At 37.4% G+C, this 23348-nt stretch overlaps 1 protein-coding gene across 1 annotated transcript in view; it reads left to right on the top strand.

Moving 5' to 3' along the window:
• Positions 1-23348, top strand: part of Usp32 (ubiquitin specific peptidase 32) — a 152570-nt gene that overhangs the window by 79395 nt on the left and 49827 nt on the right. The window contains exons 8-16 of the mRNA XM_036195555.1: positions 2542-2657; positions 2881-2943; positions 5726-5809; positions 7627-7688; positions 10621-10723; positions 14617-14809; positions 17763-17938; positions 18471-18611; positions 21017-21134. Coding sequence (XP_036051448.1) covers positions 2542-2657; positions 2881-2943; positions 5726-5809; positions 7627-7688; positions 10621-10723; positions 14617-14809; positions 17763-17938; positions 18471-18611; positions 21017-21134 — 1056 coding nt within the window. The remainder of the gene's footprint in view (positions 1-2541; positions 2658-2880; positions 2944-5725; positions 5810-7626; positions 7689-10620; positions 10724-14616; positions 14810-17762; positions 17939-18470; positions 18612-21016; positions 21135-23348) is intronic.

The following is a 23348-nucleotide window of genomic DNA, read 5'->3' as shown; positions in this document are numbered from 1 at the left end:
CATAATTAATAAATTATAAATGGGAAAAAAATTTTGAAACAGGGTCTTAGGTTTGACTACCTGCCACTCTTGACCTCTTCTTTTCTCAGCCTCTTGAATGCTAGAATTGCAGGTATGAGCCACCATGCTTAAGGAAAAATTTAAATATTAGGAAATAGTTCATTAGTCTATAGAGTATTTTGTGTCTTACATAATTTGAAGCATAACTCATTCTGTTATTTATATACATTAATATTCTATTCACAAGATGAAATTTGTAGCCGGGCGGTGGTGGTGCATGCCTTTAATCCCAGCACTTGGGAGGCAGAGCCAGGTGGATCTCTGTGAGTTCCAGGCCAGCCTGGGCTACCAGGTGAGTTCCAGGAAAGGCACAAAGCTACACAGAGAAACCCTGTCTCAAAAAACCAAAAAAAAAAAGAAGAAAAAGAAAGAAAGAAAGAAAAGAAAAAAAGATGAAATTTGTAGTTGAACATATTTTATTTATTTATTTATTTATTTGTTTGTTTGTTTGTTTGTTTTGAGTTAAGGATCAGAACCCAGGGCCTAACGCTTGCTAGGCAAGCGCTCTACCAGTGAGCTAAATCCCCAACCCTGACGTATTTTATTTAAATACTAAAATGATATTTTCCATCTAAAACGGTCTTAAAGCATAATATCACATTAATAAATCTTAACCATAGTTGAGGAAGTATGACAGTTTTACTTGGGATTTAGCACAGATATATTTATGAAAGTTTATTTTTTTGATTTCTTAAAATAGAGCTTTTCACAAATGTCTGTTTTGGTATTGTGCTTGATATTTTTTAATCTTATTTAATAATGTACACTGAATTAATTTACTACTATAATTAACATAAGGAGGGGTTATAAAGGGCTTTTTGTTTTGTTTGTTTGGTTTTTGGTTTTGGTTTTGGTTTTTTGAGGCAGGATTTCTCTGTATAGCCCTGGCTGTTCTGGAACTCTGTAGACAAGGCTTGTCTCAAACTCAAAGAGATCCTCCTGCCTCTACCTCCCAAGTGCTGGGATAAAGGCTCATGCCATTGTGCCCAGTTATGAAAGGTTTTTTTGTTTGTTTGTTTGTTTTTTCTGAGACAGGGTTTCTCTCTGTAGTTTTGGTGCCTATTGTGGATCTCACTCTGTAGACCAGGCTGGCCTCGAACTCACAGAGATCCACCTGGCATGAAAGGATATTTTTGATCTTACAAATTCAAGTTTCTTTGTTATTCATTATTCCAACTTGGTTTTATGACAGATGACTTCTTACTAAAATCTGTTTATTTATTTATTTATTTGGTTTGTTGAGACAGGATCCTACTGTATAGCTCAGGATAACCTTTAACTCACAGAGATCTATGTGCTTCTCCCTTTCACATGCTGGCATTAAAGGCATGAACCAACAACACACCCACCCAACAATTATTTTTCATTGAAATTTAATGTCTTTAAGGAAAAGTTTAAAGTTTTGGGTCAGTGATGTGGCTTAATGGGTAAGAATGCTTGCCACTAAGTCAAACAACTAGCATTGGATCTGAGGGACCTCTTACATAGTAGAAGGAGAAAATTGACTCACACAAATTGTCCTCAGACATGTGCACTTAAATAAACACACTAAGTAAATAAATGCAATTTAAAATAACTTTTTATTTTAACTTACTTTTTTTTTTTTTTTTGCTAGTCAACCAGAAGTTAACAAACCAGAATGATTGATTCATTTAGAGTTAAAGTGGTAATTGTCTAATTCTCACATTGTTGTATACAAACTTTACTGAAGAGTTAAAATTACACTTGACAAAATATTAAATGTATATTTTTCGACAGGTAAAGTAGAATTTAATAGAAATTTTTGTTTGTTTGTCTTTTACATTTTATAAAATCTTTATTGACAAATAATTCACATAGTATGTAATTTGCCTGTTTTCACAATTTGATATACTTTAGTCCAGCATCTTCATAGGCCCATGACACCATCACCACTTTCTATTTTAAAACATTACTGTCTTCAGTTTCATACATACATATAAGGTATGGTGATTACATTCCACCTTATTCTTTTTTAAATGGACGTAATATTTGCAATTGTAACCATTTTTAAGTTCACAATTCAGTGGCATGAATTACATTCAAGATATTGAAATTAGGAGTCTTAATTCTCAGTGTAGATGGGAATTTTAAGCATAGGAGAAATAGTCCTTCAGTGATCAGTGATCAGTCTTGAGTATGAGAAACTAAGTAGCCGGGCGGTGGTGGTGCACGCCTTTAATCCCAGCACTCAGGAGGCAGAGCCAGGGGATCTCTGTGAGTTCTAGGCCAGCCTGGGCTACAGAGTGAGTTCCAGGAAAGGCGCAAAGCTGCACAGAGAAACCCTGTCTGAAAAACAAAACAAAAATAATAATAATGCTATAGCATAGTCTACTCCTGATGGGAAGTGCTCTAGTACATACTTGCCTGGGAAATTAAGTAATTGTTCAGGGTAGCTTCTAATGAAATGTATTGTGGTTTAGAATCTAAAAATGATTTCCTTCTTAAGTTTCTTGTCATTAGTTTGCTTCAAGGTGTTTGATGTTGACCGTGATGGAGTTCTCTCCAGGGTTGAACTGAAAGACATGGTGGTTGCACTTTTGGAGGTCTGGAAAGATAACCGCACTGACGATATTCCTGTAAGTTATGATTCCTTTTGTTAATTGGTTGGTTTTTGAGACAGGGTTTTAATGTTACTAAGGCAGGCATGTAGTGTGCCCTATGTCCTGCTAAGTTCTGATTGTTTACAATGAAGATGGAGTGAATGTTTGAAAAGAAATAAAAGAAAAAAGCATTTTTTTTAATATATATATGAGGGGGCTAAAAATCATACATACTGCTCTTTTGAATTTCTTTTTAAAGGAATTACATATGGCTCTGTCGGACATTGTAGAAGACGTATTGAATGCACACGATACCACAAAGGTGAGGCTGGCTATGAGTAATTTATTTTTTTGTGAAAATACTGTGTGCTCTAAATCAAGATGTGTCATTTATATGTGTGGTCAAATGACTCTTCTGCATTATCCCCACTTATCTGGACCTGTGGTTAAAATACCTTTACATCATCCTAAAGATAGCCCATTTTATCTTCAAACAACTCAGTGAAGTCTAGTATATGAATTAAGTAGACTTCTATCTACTCAGCATTAGTTTATAGTCTTTATTTCTTCCATTTAATAAGTCATGGTAAGGCCAGCTTTATGGGGAAACCAAACAGTATATCTAGCATGGCTCTTATTATATCAGATTTCAGAACAGAAGAAAAGCTATCTACAGTGATAGATACAGAGGTTGTGATTTCTGGAGTGGTTAGATTAACTGGGAAGGAACATGAGGCCATAGATTTACAAATAATAACTCCTTAAATTATTTGATAAGACTTATTATTAGCAGCAGTATTATAACAAATTTACTTCTGTAGCTTGTTTTAAATTTTTATCTATTTGTCTCTGAAATTGAAAATAATTTTTATATGTGAAGTAATTTGAATATTTTCATTCAAATATTGATATGTACTTAGTAGCAGGCTGGTAAAGTATAGGCCATAATGGTGTTATAAAATTGAGGTTTAGAAAAAAAATTAAGGCCGGGTGGTGCACGCCTTTAGTCCCAGCACTCGGGAGGCAGAGCCAGGCAGATCTCTGAGTTCAAGGCCAGCCTGGTCTCCAAATCAAGTTCCAGGAAAGGCTCCAAAGCTACACAGAGAAACCCTGTCTCAAAAAACCAAAAAAAAAAGAAAGAAAGAAAAGAAAAAAATTAGGTCATTTATTTTCTTGATTCAATCACAGTTGCAGAAGGAATAATATCCCCATTAACTGATTCTCAGTAGAAACAAATTATTTATTTTTTCAGGCTGAAAGCCTACTTAGCAATTTAAACTTCCCCCTTAATTCTCATCCTCTCTGTCAAACTAAGGTGTCCTCTTCTATTTGGTATGCATTAGAACAAAAACCTTTGTGTAAGAACAAAAACAAAAATTGCTTTGTAGTTTGGTTGTGATGGCGCACACCTGTGATCCCATTACTTAGAAGTCTCACATAGAAGAGCAGGATTAAGAGTTCTAGGCTACATAGCAAAAACCTCATTATTTAAAGACTATTGGGGTGGTAGTGGCAGCACACACCATTAAATCCCAGCGCTCAGGAGGCAAAGGCAAACAGATCTCCGAGTTGAGGCCAGCCTGGTCTACACCAGAATAGTCAGAGCTTTTGGAAAATCAAAAGAAGAAAAAAGACATTGCTTTGTGTAGAGATACAATTTAAATACTTCTTTTCTTTAGTGTCTTACAAATACACAAGTATTGCTGTCTATGACTAGAGAGATGGCTCAGCAATTAAGAGTATATACTGCCTCTTGCAAAGGATTCAGCTCATAACCACCTAAATACTCCAATTAGAGGGAATCAGCTTCTTGCTCCCCTCTTCTGTACTGTACACACACACAGACACACACACACACACACACACACACACACACACACACACACAGAGAGAGAGAGATCAAAACACATACATATAATTAAAAAGAAAATTGAAAAAATAAAAAACAGATTGGCGAGATGGCTCAGTGGTTAAGAACACTGGCTGCTCTTCCAGAGGTCTTGGGTTTGATTCCTAATACCCACATGGTGGCTCACAACTGTCTGCAACTCTAGTACCAAGGGATCTAATGCCTTCTGGCTTCAGCAAGCACCGGGCACTCATATGGTGCACAGACATACATATAGACAAAGCACTCATACACATTAATAATAATAATAATAATAATAATAATAATAATAATAATAAGCCAGGCGGTGGTGGCGCACTCAGTGTAATCCCAGCACTCAGGAGGCAGAGGCAGGCAGATCCTTGTGAGTTTGAGGCCAGCCTGGTCTACAGAGCTAGTCCAGGACAGCCTCCAAAGCTACAGAGAAACCCTGTCTCAAAAAACAAAAAAAAAAAAAAAAAAAAACATATATATATATATACATATATATATATTAAATAAATAACTTTTTTCTTTTGATTTTTCAAGGTAAGATTTCTCTGTGTAGCCCTGCCTGTCCTCAAACTCCCCCTACCCCCCCCCCCCCCTGTAGATGAGGCTGTCCTCACACTTGTTGGTTCACCTGCCTTTACTTCCCGGTGCTAGGATTAGAAGCCTATTGCCCTGGTAGTATATTTTTATGTTAAATGAAGCTTAACATTTCTGGCTCCAGTGACCATTGAGCAGATTGTTTAGCTGCTCAAATCTCCATGTAACCATGATAATAAAACAATTACAGTTTAGAGTAGGACTTGGATATTTTGCTGACTCCAATGATATCTCACCATGTATCTAAAACATGCATTTTTGTTGTTTTTTTTTTTAAGACTGGATCTCACTATGTGTAGCCCAGGATGGTCTCAAACTCTCTGGGTAACCAAGAATGGCTTCAAACTCCTGATCCTCCTTCTGGAATAATAGATTTGTGCCACTCTGCGCAGGTCATTTCCAAAGTTGTATTGGAGAAAGGAAATTGTTAATAATTGCTTTGTTTCTACTGACTGCTTGAACAAAATTATAATTTTTTTATATTTTATCACTTGTAAATTTATACTAATTGTCATACTTCTTATGTGAACCTGTACCATCTGCATATTATTGGTTTGCTTTCAAAAATATGATTTTTATTCTACATGACATTTATTGACAGGAGATCATTTGAATGTCTCTCTTTCAGATGGGCCATCTTACTCTGGAAGACTATCAGATCTGGAGTGTGAAAAATGTTCTCGCCAATGAATTTTTGAATCTCCTCTTCCAGGTATGTTTAAGGCAAATGACACATTTGGGAAGGGTGATGGTACTAGTAATTAATTCTGTGTCTTCCATCATTTGTCTGTGTTAGCACATCCAGTCTACATAACCACATCTTATAGAAACACACTTGAATCTAATAGTGATTATTTTTGTTTCTTTTTTATTTTCTCTTCCTTGTTAAAACACCTGTAAAGGTCATAATGGCTTGTTATGTTTATATTTCTTATGATTTTCCATTTTCTTTTTTTTTTGTTTATATATGTGTGTGTGTATACATATATAATTTTTTATTAAAAAATTTTTTTCTTTCCTTTAACATACCAACCACTGTTCTCCTTCCCTCCTCTTCTCCCACTCTTCCCGCCTGCCCCCATCCCACCCCTATTCCCTTCTCATAGAGAGTAAGGCTTCCATTGGGTAGTCAACACATTGTGTAGCCTATTATACCATGTTTGGGCCAGCCCCTCCCTGCTGCATTGAGTCTGAGTAAAGCATTGCACCATAGGAAATGGGGTCTAAAAAGCCAGTTTGTTTACCCAGGGTAAGTCCTGGTCCCATTGCCAGATAACCCACAAATACATCAAGCCATGCAACTTTCACCCCCATTCAAAGGGCCTAGTTCGGTCCAATGCAGGCTCTCCGGCTGTTAGTCCAGAGTCCATGATGAGCTCCCATTAGCTTGAGTCAGCTATTTCTGTGGTTTTTCTCATCATGATTTTGACCCCGCCTGCTCTTATAATCCTTTCTCCCTCTCTCAACTGAACTCCAGAATCTTGGCCAAGTACTTGGCTGTGGGTATCTGCATCTGCTTCCATCAGCCACTGGATGTAGGTTCTGTGATGACAATTAGGGTTGTGATACCAATCTGAGTGCAAGAGAAAGCTAGTTCTAGAACCATCTCTCTCCACCATTGCTGTGAGTCTTAGTTGGGGACAGTCTTATGAGTTCCTAGGGTTTTCCCTAGCTGCAGCTTTCTTCCCATCCCCTAATGGTCCACTGTGTCAAGATATCTCTTTCATTCTTCTCCCTCCCCATTTCTCCACCATGTTCCCACCTCCCTTCCCTCCCATTCCCTCCCCTCTATTCCTCCCTCTCCTTTTGCCCAGGTCTCCTTCCTGGGGTGATCGATATATGTCCCTTTTAGTGCCCCCCTCTTTACCTAGCTTCTCTGGGTTGTGGATTGTAGCCTGGTTATCCTTTGCTTTGCTTCTAACATTCACTTATGAGTGTGTACATACCGTGTTTGTCTTTCTGGAACTGGGTTACCTTACTCAGGATGATTTTTTTCATGGTTTTCCATTTTCAATGAAGGATAACTTGCATGCAACACATCTGTGTGAATAAATGGAAATTGGTCTCTTCTTGACAGATGATGCCTGATTGGTATAGATCTAAAATGTACACTACTCTGCTATTCAAGATTTGGAAGTTAGCCTCCATTTAAAAAAAAAAAAATTTTTTTTTTTTTAGAGGCTGGAGAGATGCCTCAGAGGTTAAGAGCACTGACTGCTCTTCCAGAAGTCCTGAGTTCAATTCCTAGCACCCACATGGTGGCTCACAACCATCTGTAATGAGATCTGGTGCCCTCCTCTCTGTGTACATAATAGATAAATAAATCTTTAAAAAAAAATTTTTTTTTAATTTTAAATCCACACAACTAAGTTAAATTACTTCAGGTAATAATTGATAATTTACCAGTTGAACCATTGTTAATTCAGTTTTCATTTAAAAAGTAGATTTCATGTAAATAACATCAAATATTATTCAGTCTAATCAGTGGTACCACTAGTAAAGTTTGAATATCTTTTTCTTTTTCCCTAGGTATGTCACATAGTTCTGGGGTTAAGACCAGCTACTCCAGAAGAAGAAGGACAAATTATTAGGTAAATTTATAGTTTTATAGTTTCTGTGTTTTTTATTACATAGTTGAAATTTCTAACACCTGAAATACATTAGTTACAAGGAACAGTTTATCTTGCTTTAAATATTACAGTAAAACTTTTTAAAAATTATATACAAAGGCCTGTGTGGTGGCCCACACCTTTAATCCCAGCACTTGGGAGGCAGAGGCAGGCAGATTTCAGTGAGTTCATGGCCATCCTGGTTTACAGAACCAGTTCCAGGACAGCCAAGGCTACACAGAGAAACCCTCCCCGCCACCAAAAAAAAAAAAATAATCCTAGAAACAAACAAATAATCGTCCTAGCTAAGGAACAAGATTTTTGTTTGTTTGTTTTGTTGTTTTCCAGAGCTGAGGATCAAACCCAGGGCCTTGCACTTGCTAGGCAAGCACTCTACCACTAAGCTAAAGTCCCCAACCCCGGAACTAGATTAATTTAAAAGTCAAATTAACTTTAAAATTGTACTGGGGCTGGGGATGTCACTCAGTGGTAGAAAACTTACCCTCTAATGTAATTACTCAAAGAATTTTCAAAGCAGCAAGGAAAAAGCAGCTTGTCCTAATAAGAGACCCTCCCTAAGAGTAGCCAACTTTTCCGTCTTTCCGTCAAAAGCATAGGATTCAGAATTAAGAAGTGTAGAAAAAAAAACAACTAAGAATTTCTTATCCAAATAACTCTTTAAAATGATTTGGACAGGGATAGGGGAAGAAATAAAGAGAAAGTAGGAAGGAAAAGGAAACTATTGGATTTTGTATTGGATTTTTAGATGTGACTCCAAAAGCATTCTCTTACAAAGTAACTAGACTTCCTCAAAATCTAAAATTCCTGTATATGAAAGACATCTTACAAAATGAAAGAAAGACAATATTAACAAACTGTATCTTCCATAAATCTTTAATAACCAGAATGTATAAAGAGCTGCTACTGTTCAACAACAAAAAGATAACTGATTAAAATATAGAGAACAGGCAAACTAACTTCCCTCGTAACCAGAGGGGACAATAAAAAACATCTAGGAGTACTGTAGGAGGCAGTGACATCTGCGTACAGCTGTATCCTTGACCACTGTCACCTGACTGGATTTCTAAAACCCTGGGTTCTATGCCTGGAACTGATTTGAAGGTCAAAAGAGACAACTGATTCCATTAGATTATCCTCTGGTTTCTATACACATGCAATGGCATGTGTGTATGCGTGAGCACACACATACCCACTCATGCTCGTTCGCTTGCATGTATGTACACAAGTATGATAATAGAAGTTTTTAAATTTCCAAGGGGAGAGAGGGAATGAAAATAGTAACTTGTCTCAATTATCTTAAGAGTAATTTAATGTCCTCAAGTATATTCTTAAAATGTAAGACAATCCATGTCATAATCAATTATAGCAAGAGTCCTTGCAGCTGGATTTTACATCTGATATCAATTTGGAGTTTTATTTAAAGAACTGTATGTAGCCAGGTGGTGCATGCCTTTAATCCCAGCACTAGGAGGCAGAGGACAGAGAGCACTGAGTTTGAGGGCAAACCTGGTGTACAAATCAAGTTCCAGCACAGCTAGGGTTACATGTAGAAACCCTGTCTCAAAAAAACAAAACCAACCAACCAAACGAAAAAACTATATGTAACAAGTGCTTTTTTTATGATTTTAATCAATATAGTTTATTTTCCAGACTACCTAATGGGTCATAATAAAACTTGTTTATGTGTCTTCAGTTATTGAGCTTGATATTTATTTTTGTTTTGCCTGTTATTCATATAATACATGTCTGTGTGAGGTGTAACTAAAAAAATAGAGAACTACAAATGGTTATATAACGTTTTCATTGCATCAGTGGACATATTTTCCATTAGAGATAATCAGATGGTCTTCAGTCACATAGAAAGACGAACAGTATAATTAGTTAGTAAGGGAATAACTCAAAACCAGAATGAAATTCTGGTTCTTATCCATTAGGATAGTTTTAAATTTTTGATATTTTTTATCTTTATTTTTATTAGCATACAAAGAAAGAGTTAGGTTTTTTTATGGTATTTTTCAAACAAAATTTTTACTACCTCTTATATTTTGTGAGAAGGGGAATGTGATGGGGCATGTGTGACAGTTACAGGGCAACTTACGGGAGTCTTCATGGAGGTCACTGTCTTACTTACTGTTCTATTGCCATGACAAAACACCATGACTCAAACAACTTAGGGAAGCATTTAACTGGGCCTTGCTTACAGTCTCAGGGTTAGTCTGTGACCACCTTGTCAAGGAGCTTTGGAGGCAGGTAGTCGGGGCGCTTGAGCAGTAGCTGACAGCTTACATTCTGATCCACAGGTAGCAAGTAAAGAAAGGGAAAAAGACTGGGTCTGATGTAGGCTTTTCAATCTCAAAGCCCACTCCAGTGACACACCTCCGACAAAGCCACACCTCCCAATCCTTTCCAAATAATTCTTATCAACCAGGGACCAAACACTCAAACATGAGCCTATGAGAGCCATTCTCATCCAGACCATCGCAGTTACCCATTGGCTAGACTGCTGGCCAACAAGCTCCAGGAATCTACCTGTTTACAACCTTTGTGCTTGGATTTTAGGCATGTACTACTACACATGGCTTTTACATGGTGCTGGAGATCTGAAGTCAGGGCCTTGTACTTGTGCGTTAAGCAATTTAACCACTGAGCTATCTTTCCAGCCCCAGCGCTATTTGTAAATGGTATTTCACATGGCCTGTGACTATTGAATGGACAGTGTTCCACTGCACTAATTGAAGTAGTGGCAGTCTCTACTGAGTACATCTTTCTGTTTCATGCTTTCTGTTTTGAATTTTCTGATGAAAAAAAAAAGTAATTCTAGTGATAAATTACAGTCTTGCTCTCAGTTTCACAAAATTTCTTTTCATGCGTTGGATTTCTTTTGTATGTGCAGAGGATGGTTAGAACGAGAAAGCAGGTATGGTCTGCAGCCAGGACACAATTGGTTTATCATCTCCATGCAGTGGTGGCAACAGTGGAAAGAATATGTCAAATACGTGAGTTAAATTCCTGTATATACATCCTATAGTAAGATTTTCAACTCTCTCAGACTGCGGAACTACTACCTAGTAATATTGCGTGCCAAATTGGACCAAGACTTAAAGAGAAAAGAAATGAGTATTCATGAAAATTGATACGGGACAGTCTCAGTGTATGCATTTCTACAGACTTCTTCCTTGTCAACAGTCTTGTGAAAAAGGTAGTGCCTATTTATGTTACACACTGTCTATGCCACTTAATTCTCATATCTCTGTGAGGAAGATGTTGTATTCATTTTACTTGTGAGGAATTTGTTGCTGAGAGAAAAAAAAAAACCCTGGATATCTTGTTCATTGTAGACCTGGGATCCAGTGTAGCAGCTGGTTTTTTTAAAATATGTGTTGTCAACTACATTATTTGCATTGTCCTTTACCTTTTACATTAAAAAATTACGAGAGAGGCTGGATGGTGGTGTCCAACACCTTTAATACCAGTGCTTGGAAGGTAGAAGCAGTAGATCCCTATGGTCTAATTCTGAGTTCTAGGCCAGTCTGGTCTACATAGGGAGTTCCAGGACAGCCAGGGCTACATAGAGAAACCTTGTCTCCTAAAAAAACGAAATAAAACAAAATAAAAATTGGAGGAAATTAATATGAAGTTTTAATTTCTTACTCAAGAAACTTCATTTCAGCTGGGCATAGTGGCTCACTCTTATAAACCCTGCACTCAGGAACTGGATCTTGGTAAAGTTCAGTTTGCTCTTCTGAAGGTTGAACTCTACTGTCTTACACACAGTAGATAAGCACACTACCATTCGGCTACATTCCTGGGCCATGTGTTTTCCAATATAAAACATATTAACAGCAAATATGGACTGTAGTGTCTCTCAGTGAATAAAAGTATTCAGACTTCAGGGACCTGTTGGCAGATAATGTTGAATGTAGTAGACAAATGGGAATCTTAAGGCGAAAGCGTCAGTCTTTATTTTGAAACACTTTCTGGTCTATATATTCTTATTTTGGCCTTAGGATGAAAAGGTAATATCTTACTAAATGTTACTCAAAGAATAACTTACCTTTTCTTAAATATGTTACTTTTAATTTTCTATAGGAATGTCATAGAGGGCTTAAGCACACCCCTTATAAAGTGTACTGACAAGAGTACGTGAGCCTGCTTTGTTCATGCCTGCCAGAAACCTTTGATGCACAAAGGAGGCAAAAGCAAGAAGATGAACACCAAGTCACAGCTTAATTGGTGTTTTGTTTAGACATTGATCATTATTAACTGCTTTCTTATCTTTGATCCATTAATAAGAATGTCTCAACTTACCTTCTGCATGTACAGATAATTTTTCGATTATAAGAAATAAGATACCAAATAAAATGGTATATAGGATCCCAGGGTGGGCTATATAGAAAGATGGTATCTCAAAAAAAAAAAAAAAAAAAAGGAAAAGGAATAAAACAAAATTAAATATATCCAAATATTAACTGCAGTTATTGCTAAATGATGGACTCTAAGTACAGAGGGTATTTGCTTTCTTCATTCATATATATATATATATATATATATATATATACACACACACACACACACACACACACACACACACACGAACTTTATGTGTATATGTGCCTGTGTGTATGTCTGTATGCCGTATGCATACCTGTTCCCAAGAAAGTTTGAACAGGTATTGGACAGTTACAGATAGTTGTGCCTGCCATGTGAGTGCTGGGGACTGAACCCAGGTCCTCTGAAAGACCAATAAATGCTCTTAATCATTGAGCCATCTCTCCAGCCCCATCTTTGTGTTTTAAATTTTATTTTATTTATTTATTTTTTTTAGGTTTTTTTGAGACAGGGTTTCTCTGTGTAGCCCTGGCTGTCCTGTAACTCACTCTGTAGACCAGGTTGGCCTGCCTCTGCTTCCCAAGTGCTGGGATTAAAGGCGTGCACCACCACTGCTTGGCTTATGTACATTTTATAGTAACCTTTTTTTCCCCTCTGAGAGTCCCATAACTAAGCTGCCTAGAAGTCTTAGTCTTCCTGGCTGTGCCTCCCATGTGCTGTAAGATTATAGATGTGTATGGCGTGAAGAGCCAGAGGTCAGCACTGAGGTGCCCTTGTTACTTTCCACTTTTGTATCAATAAGTTATTAATATGAGATCTCTCAAGTTTTTTGATATAGGTATTCAGTACTATGAAATTTCTTCTTAGAACTGCCTTCCTCAGTGGACACCAGGCAGATATGCAGTGCACATACATATATGCAGGCAAAACACTCATATACATAATATTACCAAAAATAAAATTTTAAAAATGTTTTCAAATAAATGTTTCAATTATAGAAAGAACTGCCTTCATTTGTGTCTCATAGATTTTCGTATATTGTGTTATGTTAATTCAACTCTAAGTTTTTCTTACTTCTTTTCTTGATTTCTGTCTTGACCCAGTTTTCATTTGGTAGTGTGTTTAGACTTCATGAGTTTGTGTATTTTCTGCTGTTTGTATTGCTGTTCATAATCAGCTTTAATCTGTGATGGTCAGAAAGGCTGCAGGATATTATTTTAGTTTTTTATGTTTGTTGAGACTTGCTTTATATCCTACTCTGTGGTTGGTTTTGGAGAAAGTCCCTTCTGCTGCTGAGACAAATTGTAATGTTTAGTGTTTGAGTGGAATATTTTGTAGATATTTGTTAAGCCCATTTGATTTATGATATTATTCAACTCCAGACTTTCTGTTTAATTTTTTCTCTTGGATGACCTATACATTGGGGAGAGTGAGGCATTGAAGTCAGCCACTATCACTATTCTAAGCTAAATATGTGATTTTAGATCTAATAGTGTTTCTTTTATGAAATTAGTGCCTTGTGTTTGTGTATAAGTGCATTGTAAGTATCCTCTTGGTGGATTGTTCTTTTAATGGGTATGTAGTGTGTTTCCCCGTCTCTTCTAGTTCCTTTTGGTTGGAAGTCTACTTTATCAGATATGAAAATAGCTATGCCTGCGTGTTTCTTAGCTCCATTAGCCTGGCATGCTCTCCTCCACCCTTTTCACCCTAAGATAGTATCCGTCCTCGATAGTGAGGTATATTTTCTTGGAGGCAGGAGAAAGATGGATCCTGTTTTCTAAGCCAGTTTATAAGTCTGTCCTTTTTTTTTTTTTTTTTTTTTTTAAGAAAATTGATATTGAGAGTTATTGTTTAACAATGCTTATTAATTCCTGATATTTTGTTGTAGTGGTGTTTTTTTAGACCTTTTTTGATGAACTGTCCTGAGATTATTCCTTTTGTCCTCTTGGTGTGGTTAGACTGAAGTATTCCTTCTGGTGTCCTCTGTAAAGCTAACTTGGTAAACATAAATTTCTTAAATTTATCTTTATCATAAACTGTTCTTCTCCTTTGATTTTGACTGTTTTGCTATATGTAGTAATCAGGGGTGGCATCTCTGGCCTATCAGACCTGGTTTATGTGGTACAGTCTTTCTCAATGTACTAATGAGTATATTGTATATATTATATGGATATATTGTGGACATTGTGTTTATATGTGTATACATATACTCTTATTCCCTTAAGGAAGTGAAATTTACTTATATAGTAAATAACTTTCGCAACTCAGTGATAAGAATTAATTTTTTGAGGGATTAGAAAGATGGTTCAGTGGTTAAGAGCTCTAATTGCTCTACCTGAAGACCCAGGTTCAATTCCCAGGACCCACATGGCAGTTTACAACCATCTATTCTAGGGCATTCAGCACCCTCTTCTGGTCTCTGAGGGCACCAGGCACACACATGGTACACCCACACAGAGGTAAAACACCCATGTACATAAAATACAATAATACATTTTGAAAATTCTTTAAAAGCTACACAGTTGTCAGATGGTTAAATTAGGCTTCTCTGTGATTTTAGGATGCCAACCCTGTTGTCATTGAGCCATCATCTGTGCTAAATGGAGGAAAGTTTTCGTTTGGAGCAGCAGCACATCCTGTGGAGCAGGGAGATGATAAAATCAGTAACAACCTCAGTTCTGTGAATACCACAGAAGAGAAATACTCAGACAACATTTCTTCTGCATCTGAAGCCTCAGAGTCTACTGGCAGTGGTAAATATAACTTGGGGCTTAGTAATTTTTTGACACAGGTTCTCATGTAACCCAGACTAGACTTGAACTTGCTTTATAGCTGAGGAGGAACTTCTGAACTTCTGAAAACTGAACTTCTGAAACCCTTGCTTTTACTTCCTAAGTACTGGGATTACAAGCATGTACCACCACACCACACTCATGATTATTCTTACCTGAGTCTACTTTTGTGTTTACAGTATTGGCATCAGGCTTCCATTCAAAGAAATACATTTCATTTTTTTTGTGTTGTTTTTAATTAATTTATTTTTCTATTATCAGCTTGATACAGTATAAATTCTTATCTTAATAGTGAAATGTTTCATTGAGGCTTGCTCAGTAATTGAGCAAAACCAAAATTTATTATAAGCCACAGTCACCCCTGCTATATATATAGCCTCCATGGTTCTGTGGGTTGCAGTCTGATTGTTCTTTGCTTTATATCTAGAATCCACTTAATGAGTGATTGCATACCATGTTTGTCCTTCTGGGTTTGGGTTACCTCACTCAGGATGATGTTTTCTAGTTCCATCCATTTGCCTGCAAATTTCATGCTGTCATTGTTTTTCTCTGCTGAGTAGTACTCCATTGTGTGTATGTACCACATTTTCTTAATCTATTCTTCAGTTGACAGGTATCTTGGTTGTTCCAGGTTCTGGCTATTACAAATAGTGCTGCTATGAACATAGTTGAACATGTATCTTTGTGGTGTGATTGAGCATTCCTTGGGTATATGCCCAAGAGTGGTATGGCTGGATCTTGAGGTAGTTCGATTCCCAATTTTCTGAGAAACCACCATACTGAAAAGAAATACATTTTGAATGAAATGATGAGTAAATTTTGAATGTATTATAGGCTTTTAAGTAAACTCATAATCTCTCAATATGAAAATCTTTTCACTTTTCATTAGCCAAGCCATATTGCTATTTAATCTGTTTTGCCAATAAATTCAGTATAGTGAAACAGATTTTAAGAAAATAAAATTGGGGTTGGGGATTTAGCTCAGTGGTAGAGCGCTTGCCTAGCAAGCCCAAGGCCCTGGGTTTGATCCTCAGCTCCAAAAAAAAAGAAAAAGAAAAAGAAAAAGAAAATTATCCATCTCAGAACTCTTTAATATCATTCATGTGCCTTCATTGAATTAGTGTCCTCAGATCAGATCATCTCAATACCTCAGTCCAGAATATTGAGATTTATTTTGTTAAAATACCACATATTACTAATACTTATCATAATTTCCTTCTATCCTTTGTACTTATCTGAAACTTAATGGTTCTGTACTTATAGGGAAGATAACTTTGGTACTATTATAATTCAACTTGAGAATAATCCCTCTTAATTGCTGTTAAAATAGCCAAACTCTCAAACATTATTTTTCTCTTCTGACAGTTTTTTCCTGTGGGAGTAGTAAGCAGACTGGCAGAGCTATCATGGTTTTCCTTTCCTCTGTGTAGAGTATACCATTTCTCTTCTCTGTGTATCAGATATGGTTACTTCATGCTCTACTATGAATTATGAATAATAGCCTTAGCACTCCTCCACACACACACCCCGTTAAAAACAAGATTATTTCTTAACCCTGTCTAAGTTTCTGTCTGATGTGTATGTTATTATATAGCATTATTACCCACAGGATGAGTAGTGCCACAAATAGAAGTTTACAAAACAGTTGATAACTAGAATGTTTACGATGTAGTTGAGAGTTGAAATATCTTAAAATCCTATCAGGTTCAAACTATACCATTATTAGTCATTTTTCTATGTGTTTTTCTGTTATGAAGATTATGACTTCTTTTTAAATATCTATATGAAGAAAATAGGCACTGAGTTGCTAACACGTGAACCTCTTTAAAGGGAGTAGGAGGCAGGTGGATCTCTGAGTTGAAGGCCAGCCTGGTCTATATAATGTGAGTGCTATATACAGACTTTGACTCAGAGAGAGGGAGAAGGAGAGGGACAGAGGTTTAGAGGCTTCCTATTGCTGTTTTCTGCTAAGAATATTTGGAATAATGCTTACGGTAGAAGAATTTTGGGGAGTGTGAAAACACAGCCACTTGGCCTTCCTTCTTATCAGGAGGCCTGTAATTCTCATTATAAATTATTGTATATTCTAGGAAGGTAGTCAAATATTCATTTGGTAACATTTTTGAAAACTTTTATTTTAATCCTATTACTCCCTTTTGTCTAGAAAATACATCTGTCTCCTATCTTCTATGTATTTATCAAAATGCAAAACTTATGTATTAACATAATACATTGACATTTGAGTTTATATCTTCAAGCCTATGTATATATAAAAACTAAAAATAAGGACTGGAGAGATGGTTCAGCAGTTAAGAACATTGGCTGCTCTTCCAGAGGACCCAGGTTCAGTTCCCAGCACTCCCGTGGCAGCTCATAACTATCTGTAACTTCAGTTCCAGGGAATCTGACACCCTCCCACTAATACACACAAACTAAAGTTAAATAAATGAATGCATTAGGGCCAGGCGGTGGTGGCGCACGCCTTTAGTCCCAGCACTCGGGAGGCAGAGCCAGGCGGATCTCTGTGAGTTTGAGGCCAGCCTGGTCTCCAAAGCGAGTTCCAGGAAAGGCGCAAAGCTACACAGAGAAACCCTGTCTCGAAAAACAAAAACAACAAAAAAAGAGTGAATGAATGAATGAATAAGAAGGTACGGTCATTCATTTGCTGGGGGAGGGGAACAACTAAAAATAAATTTTACTGGGCGGTGGTGGGGCACACCTTTAATCCAAGTACTTGGGAGCAAGAGGCAGGTGAATGTCTTGTGAGTTCGAGGCCAGCCTGGTCTACAGAGTGAGATCCAGGACAGCCAAAGCTGTTACATAGTGAAATCCAGTCTCAAAAAAAAAAAAAAAAAAAAAAAACAACTAAAAATAAAACACTACATTATTGTTGTTTTGTTTTGTTTCTTGATAGGCTTTCTATATTCTGGCACACCAGGAGCAGATATGTGCTTTGCAAGGCAACATAATACTTCTGACAATAACAACCAGTGTTTGCTAGGAGCCAATGGGAATATTCTTTTGCACCTTAATCCTCAGAAGCCAGGAGCTATTGATAACCAGCCATTAGTAACTCAAGAACCAGTAAAGGTAGGTGTTTGACATTAGACTTTGAAATTGTTCTCTTTCAAGTAGCTATTAAATTTCAAAGGTTTTAGCACAAAGAAAACCATTGTAGTTCATCAAACTTAGCTTATTGTAGGCATGATGTCATCTCATAGTACATATCTGTGAGAGAGAATATGCTACATAGCCCTGGCTGTCCTGGAACTTACTATGTAGACCAGCCTGACCTGGAACTTAAGAGGATCCACCTGCCTCTGCCTCCTAAGTACTGGCACTAAATGCATGTGCCACCCTACCCACCCAGAGTTCCTTTTCTTAAATAGTCCATTGGAAAGTAAAACCTACAAACCTCTGCCAAAATCCCATTTTATAGGTTGGGAATGTAGCTCAATGACAGTTAACTTTACAGTACAAAATCCACCAAAACTCAAAGAAGAAAAAAAATTAATTTCCAGCAATATGAAACTGGGAAGTAACAGTAATTTGTTCTATGTCTAGATTTTTTTGATGTACCAGAAACTATAAAATTAAAAATCAGTATTTCATTCTTTCTAAGGCTACATCTTTAACACTAGAAGGAGGACGATTAAAGCGAACTCCACAGCTAATCCATGGAAGAGATTATGAAATGGTCCCAGAACCTGTATGGAGAGCACTTTATCATTGGTACGGAGCAAACCTGGCCCTCCCTCGACCGGTAAGTATAGCTAATGGTGCCTTATGTAAGAGCAGTCATAGAAGTGTGTGTGTGTGTGTGTGTGTGTGTGTGTGTGTGTGTGTGTGTGTGAGAGAGAGAGAGAGAGAGAGAGAGAGAGAGAGAGAGAGAGAGATGCGTAGTGTATGAAGGTCAGATTGGTTGAAAAATAGCTATAGGCCCCTTTACATTTTATTTATTCAATTCGTATTTAGGTAATATTTAGGGTTTTGGAAAGGTATTAAAATGCAATTTTATTATGTCCCTTCATTCCCTTTCCTTCCTTCAATTCTTCTCACCAGCCTCCTCTTCACCCAGACTCCTGGCCTCTTCCTCCCCAATTGTTATTTATAGACATGCAGGTGCATGTGCATAGGTGTGCGCTCACACACACAAATATATATGACCTGCTGAGTCCATTCAGTTTTGTATGTACATGATTTCAAGGCTGACCACTTGGTGTTAAATAACCAGTTAAGGGCTTCCTCCCTGAGGGAAGACTACTTGAACCTCTTTTAGCATTTCTTTGTTGCCTATAGTTTTGTCTGGGGGTGGGGCTTGAGAAGTTCTCCTCCATGTTAGCATGTCTTGGTGTTGTCTTTAGTTGAGTCTTGTTTAGGCAGCTGTATTATTGAGATTTTTTTTTTTTTGTAATGGTCTGTCTGTTTGGAAGAGAAGCTTTGAGAGATGAAAGCTACACTCACATCTGAGATTTGGAGGGTTTTTGTTTTGTTTTGTTGATACTGATTTTGTTTTTAAATGGAAGGTGGGATGGAAATGTACACAAATTCTAATATTGAAAGATTAATTTAGGAGCAGAAACCTGAGCATATTCAAATCTGTGTAACTTAAATGTACAAGTAAGCCACCAAAATATAGGTAGTGAACTTGTTGAACATTTTAAAATTAATATCAGAGCTTAGCATGGTGTCACATGACTATAATACCAATATCAAGGGTCATAGGTTCGGGGCAGCCTGCTGTATAGAACAACACTGTCTTTAAGAGAACTTTAGGTTAAGGGCTAGAGAGATTTCTCAATGGTTAGAGCACTGACTGATCTTGCAAAAGAACTTGGGTTTGCTTCCTAGCACCCACATGGTGGATGAGAGCTATCTGACACTTCAGTTCTAGGGGATCTGACAACCTCTTGTGGCCTCCGGGGGTAGCAGGTACACATGTGGTATGCATACATTTATTTTATGTGAGCAAAAAGCCCATACACATATAGGGGCTGGAGTGATGCCTTAGTGGTTTAGAATACTGGCTTCTCCATTCTTGAGGACCTGTGTTTGATCCCACACGCTCACACATGACTCAACCAGTCTGAAACTCCAGCACCAGGGGATCCCCTTCTTTGGGCCCACAAAAGCACTGTATTCATGTGGCGCACAGATATACATGCAGGTAAAACACTCATACAAACAAAACAATAAAATGGTCTGTTGGTGGGGAGTGAGACTGGGTCTTTTTACATAGCCCTGGCTGACCTGGAACTCACTATGTACACCATCCTGACCTCTCACTCACAGAAATACACCTACCTGAACCTTCTGAATGCTGAGATTAAAGATGTGCCACCACACCCAGCTTAAAATTTTTTGTTTTGTTTTGTCTGTTTGTATTTTGAGACAGTTTCTCTGTGTCCCTGGCTGTCCTGGAACTGGCTCTGTAAATCAGGCTGGCCTCTAACTCAGAAAGATCCCCCTTCCTCTGCCTCCTGAGTGCTGGGATTAAAGGCTTGTGCCACCACTCACTACACAGCTTAAAAAAAATTTTTAAAGGAATGTACATAATGTTAATTTCTTTTAAAAAAACATATTCATAAAATAAAAATAATTTCAAAAAAAGCACCAAGAGGTGTAGGTAGAAGTGTGTATCCCACCATACCCAAATACCTGGCAGTTGCTTCCCAAATTATCAAACAGAGGCTTATATTAATTATAAATGCTTGGCCAGTAGCTCAGGCTTCTTACTAACTAGCTCTTACACTTAAATTAACCCATAATTCTTATCCATGTTTAGCCATGTGGCTTGGTACCTTTCCTCAGTATGACATTTATTATTAACAATGAGCATAATCCATAGCAAAGAGGGGCTAGAGAAATGGTTCGGAATTTAAGAGCACTTGCTGCTCTTTCAGAAGACCCAGGTTTGGTTCCTTGTACCCACATGACAGCTAACAATCATCTGTATCTCCAGTTCCAGGAGATCTGATTCCCTCTTATGGCCTACAGACACTAGGCACACGTGGTACACATACATACAAGCAAGCAAAACACTCATACACATAAGGTAAATAAGTCTATAAAACTTTTTAATAGAACTTCAAGTTTGACTAAAAGGGTTTTTTTTGTTGTTGTTGTTTTTTTAAATCATCACTACTTTTTTATCTTTCACAAAAATAGGTAATCAAGAATAGCAAGACGGACATCCCAGAACTAGAATTATTTCCTCGCTATCTTCTTTTCCTTCGACAGCAGCCTGCCACACGGACACAGCAGTCTAACATCTGGGTGAATATGGGTATGATGAGCCTGAGAATGTTTCCTCAGCACTTGCCTAGAGGTAACTTAAGAATGCAGCAAGAATGCTATGCATTTCCTTAAAAATAAGTGGAAAATCGCAGTGCTCAAAGTCTGGTGCCACAGTACTAATATATGCCATTTACTTTCATACAGAATCAGTAAATCACTTGTGAGCACAGATCTGTGGTCATGCACAAGAGTGGATGGGGACAGAGGCAAACTCTTAGGTGCAAACTAAGAAGGATTTTTGTCTTTTTTAGTTTGTAAGCTTTTGAAAATAGCAAAAAAAAAAAAAAAAATAATAATAATAATAATAATAATAATTGATTTTACTTTTTTTTTTAGTTAAGCCATTGTAAATTGTTGTTATACCCAAGTTGCAGTTCACCAATCATTCATTGACTGATCTTTTCAACCTCGGCTTTATTTATTTATTTTTTAAAGATTTATTTATTTATTATGTACACAGAAGAGGGTGCCAGATCTCATTACATATGGTTGTGAGCCACCATGTAGGTACTGGGAATTGAACTCAGGACCTCTGGAAGAGCAGTCGGTGCTCTTAACCTCTGAGCCATCTCTCCAGCCTTTTTTTGTTTGTTTTTCGAGACAGGGTTTCTCTGTGCAGCTTTGGGCCTGTACCTGGATCTTGCTCTGTAGACCAGGCTGGTCTTGAACTCACAGAGACCCTCCTGCCTCTGCCTCCTCAGTGCTGGGATTAATGGCGTGTGCCACCACCACCCGGCTGAGATAGTTTTATTATGGTTGTGTTTTGATTGGTGTTGTGGTGATGGTTATTGTTTTCTTTTTTGGTAGTGGGGGTAGAGCCCTGTATATGATAGATAGATGTTCTGTCACTTAGTCACATTCTAGCCCAATAGTAAGGCTTTGAGAAATGCCAACTTAATCCTCAACAAAAGAGAGAAAACCCAAGTCTATCAACATCTCATACACACTTGTCCTCAGCCGGGTCTGATGTCATACACCTTTAATCTCAACACTCCAGAAGCAGAGGCAGGTGGCTGTCTCTGAATTCAAGGCCAGCCTGGTCTACATAGCAATTTCTAGGTCACTCAAAGCCATGAAATGATAGCCTATCTATGGATGGATGGGTGGATGGGTGGATGATTGATTGATAGACAGACAGACAGACAGACGGACAGAGATAGACAGACAGACAGATAGATATAAAATGTTCCTCTTATTATATAACATGAATAAGGTTCTCCTTGGATTCCAAGCCAAAGTTAAATTTTATTGATGGAGAATACTTATGTATTTTTCTCTTGTAAATATTTGAAATTATTCTTCAGTTAAAAAAAAAATAAAAAGGAATAAAGCTAGATGGCTCCATAGGTTACTTGCCACCAAGCCTAACCACCTGAATTTAATTCCCCAGACCCACATGGTGAAAGGAGAGAACTAACTCTTACAAATTGTTCTCTGACTTTTACATACACACTTGGTGTACTTGCACACACATGGACACATACTCAATAAATAAATTTAAAATAATTAATTCATCAGTTCACAGAATCTCAGGCTGTATTTAAGTTGTTAGAATATTATGACTGACTGTCAGCCTACATTGCCACCCCTGTGTAAGTACTAGCTCTTCTTTGAATTTGAACAAGCTTATTTTCCTTGAAGTTATATATGGGGGCTGGAGAAATGGCTCCCTATTTAAAATCATTAGTTGGTTCTGCACAGGATCCAGGTTCAGTTCCCAGCACTAACGTGGTTCTTCACAACCATCCTTAACACCAGTTTTCAGGGGTCTGACACCTCTTCTACCCTCTGCAGGCACCAGGAACACATGTACATATATACTTGTACAAATCCTTTTTTAAAGGCTACTTTCAGATAGTGTATGAAGATGATTTCACATATTGTTTTGTATGAATTAGAACAAAACAGTGTTCACTCTCTAACCAAACTTTGGGGAAACCATCAAAATCAAGAAACAATAAAATAGAATCCTTATGAAACATTCTTGATTTAACTTTCTGGTAAATAGAAACATCAGCCTACTGTCCATGGCACCCATAGTATGTCTTTCTTGATTCTCTTTGAAAGATAACATGAGAGGCAAGATACGTTGTTGCATTTTTAGTAAGTATTTGTAATTCTTGTGCTGATCCTAGATTTTTTGCTGCTTCTGTGAATTTCTGATTTGCTGATTCTCCTCAAAAGCACAAAATTATGCATATAA

The sequence above is a fragment of the Onychomys torridus genome, chromosome 8 (genome assembly GCF_903995425.1).
Source record: "Onychomys torridus chromosome 8, mOncTor1.1, whole genome shotgun sequence".
Lineage (NCBI taxonomy): Eukaryota > Metazoa > Chordata > Mammalia > Rodentia > Cricetidae > Onychomys > Onychomys torridus.
Note: the sequence above shows the minus strand (reverse complement) of the source record. Positions and strands in the feature narration are given on the sequence as shown.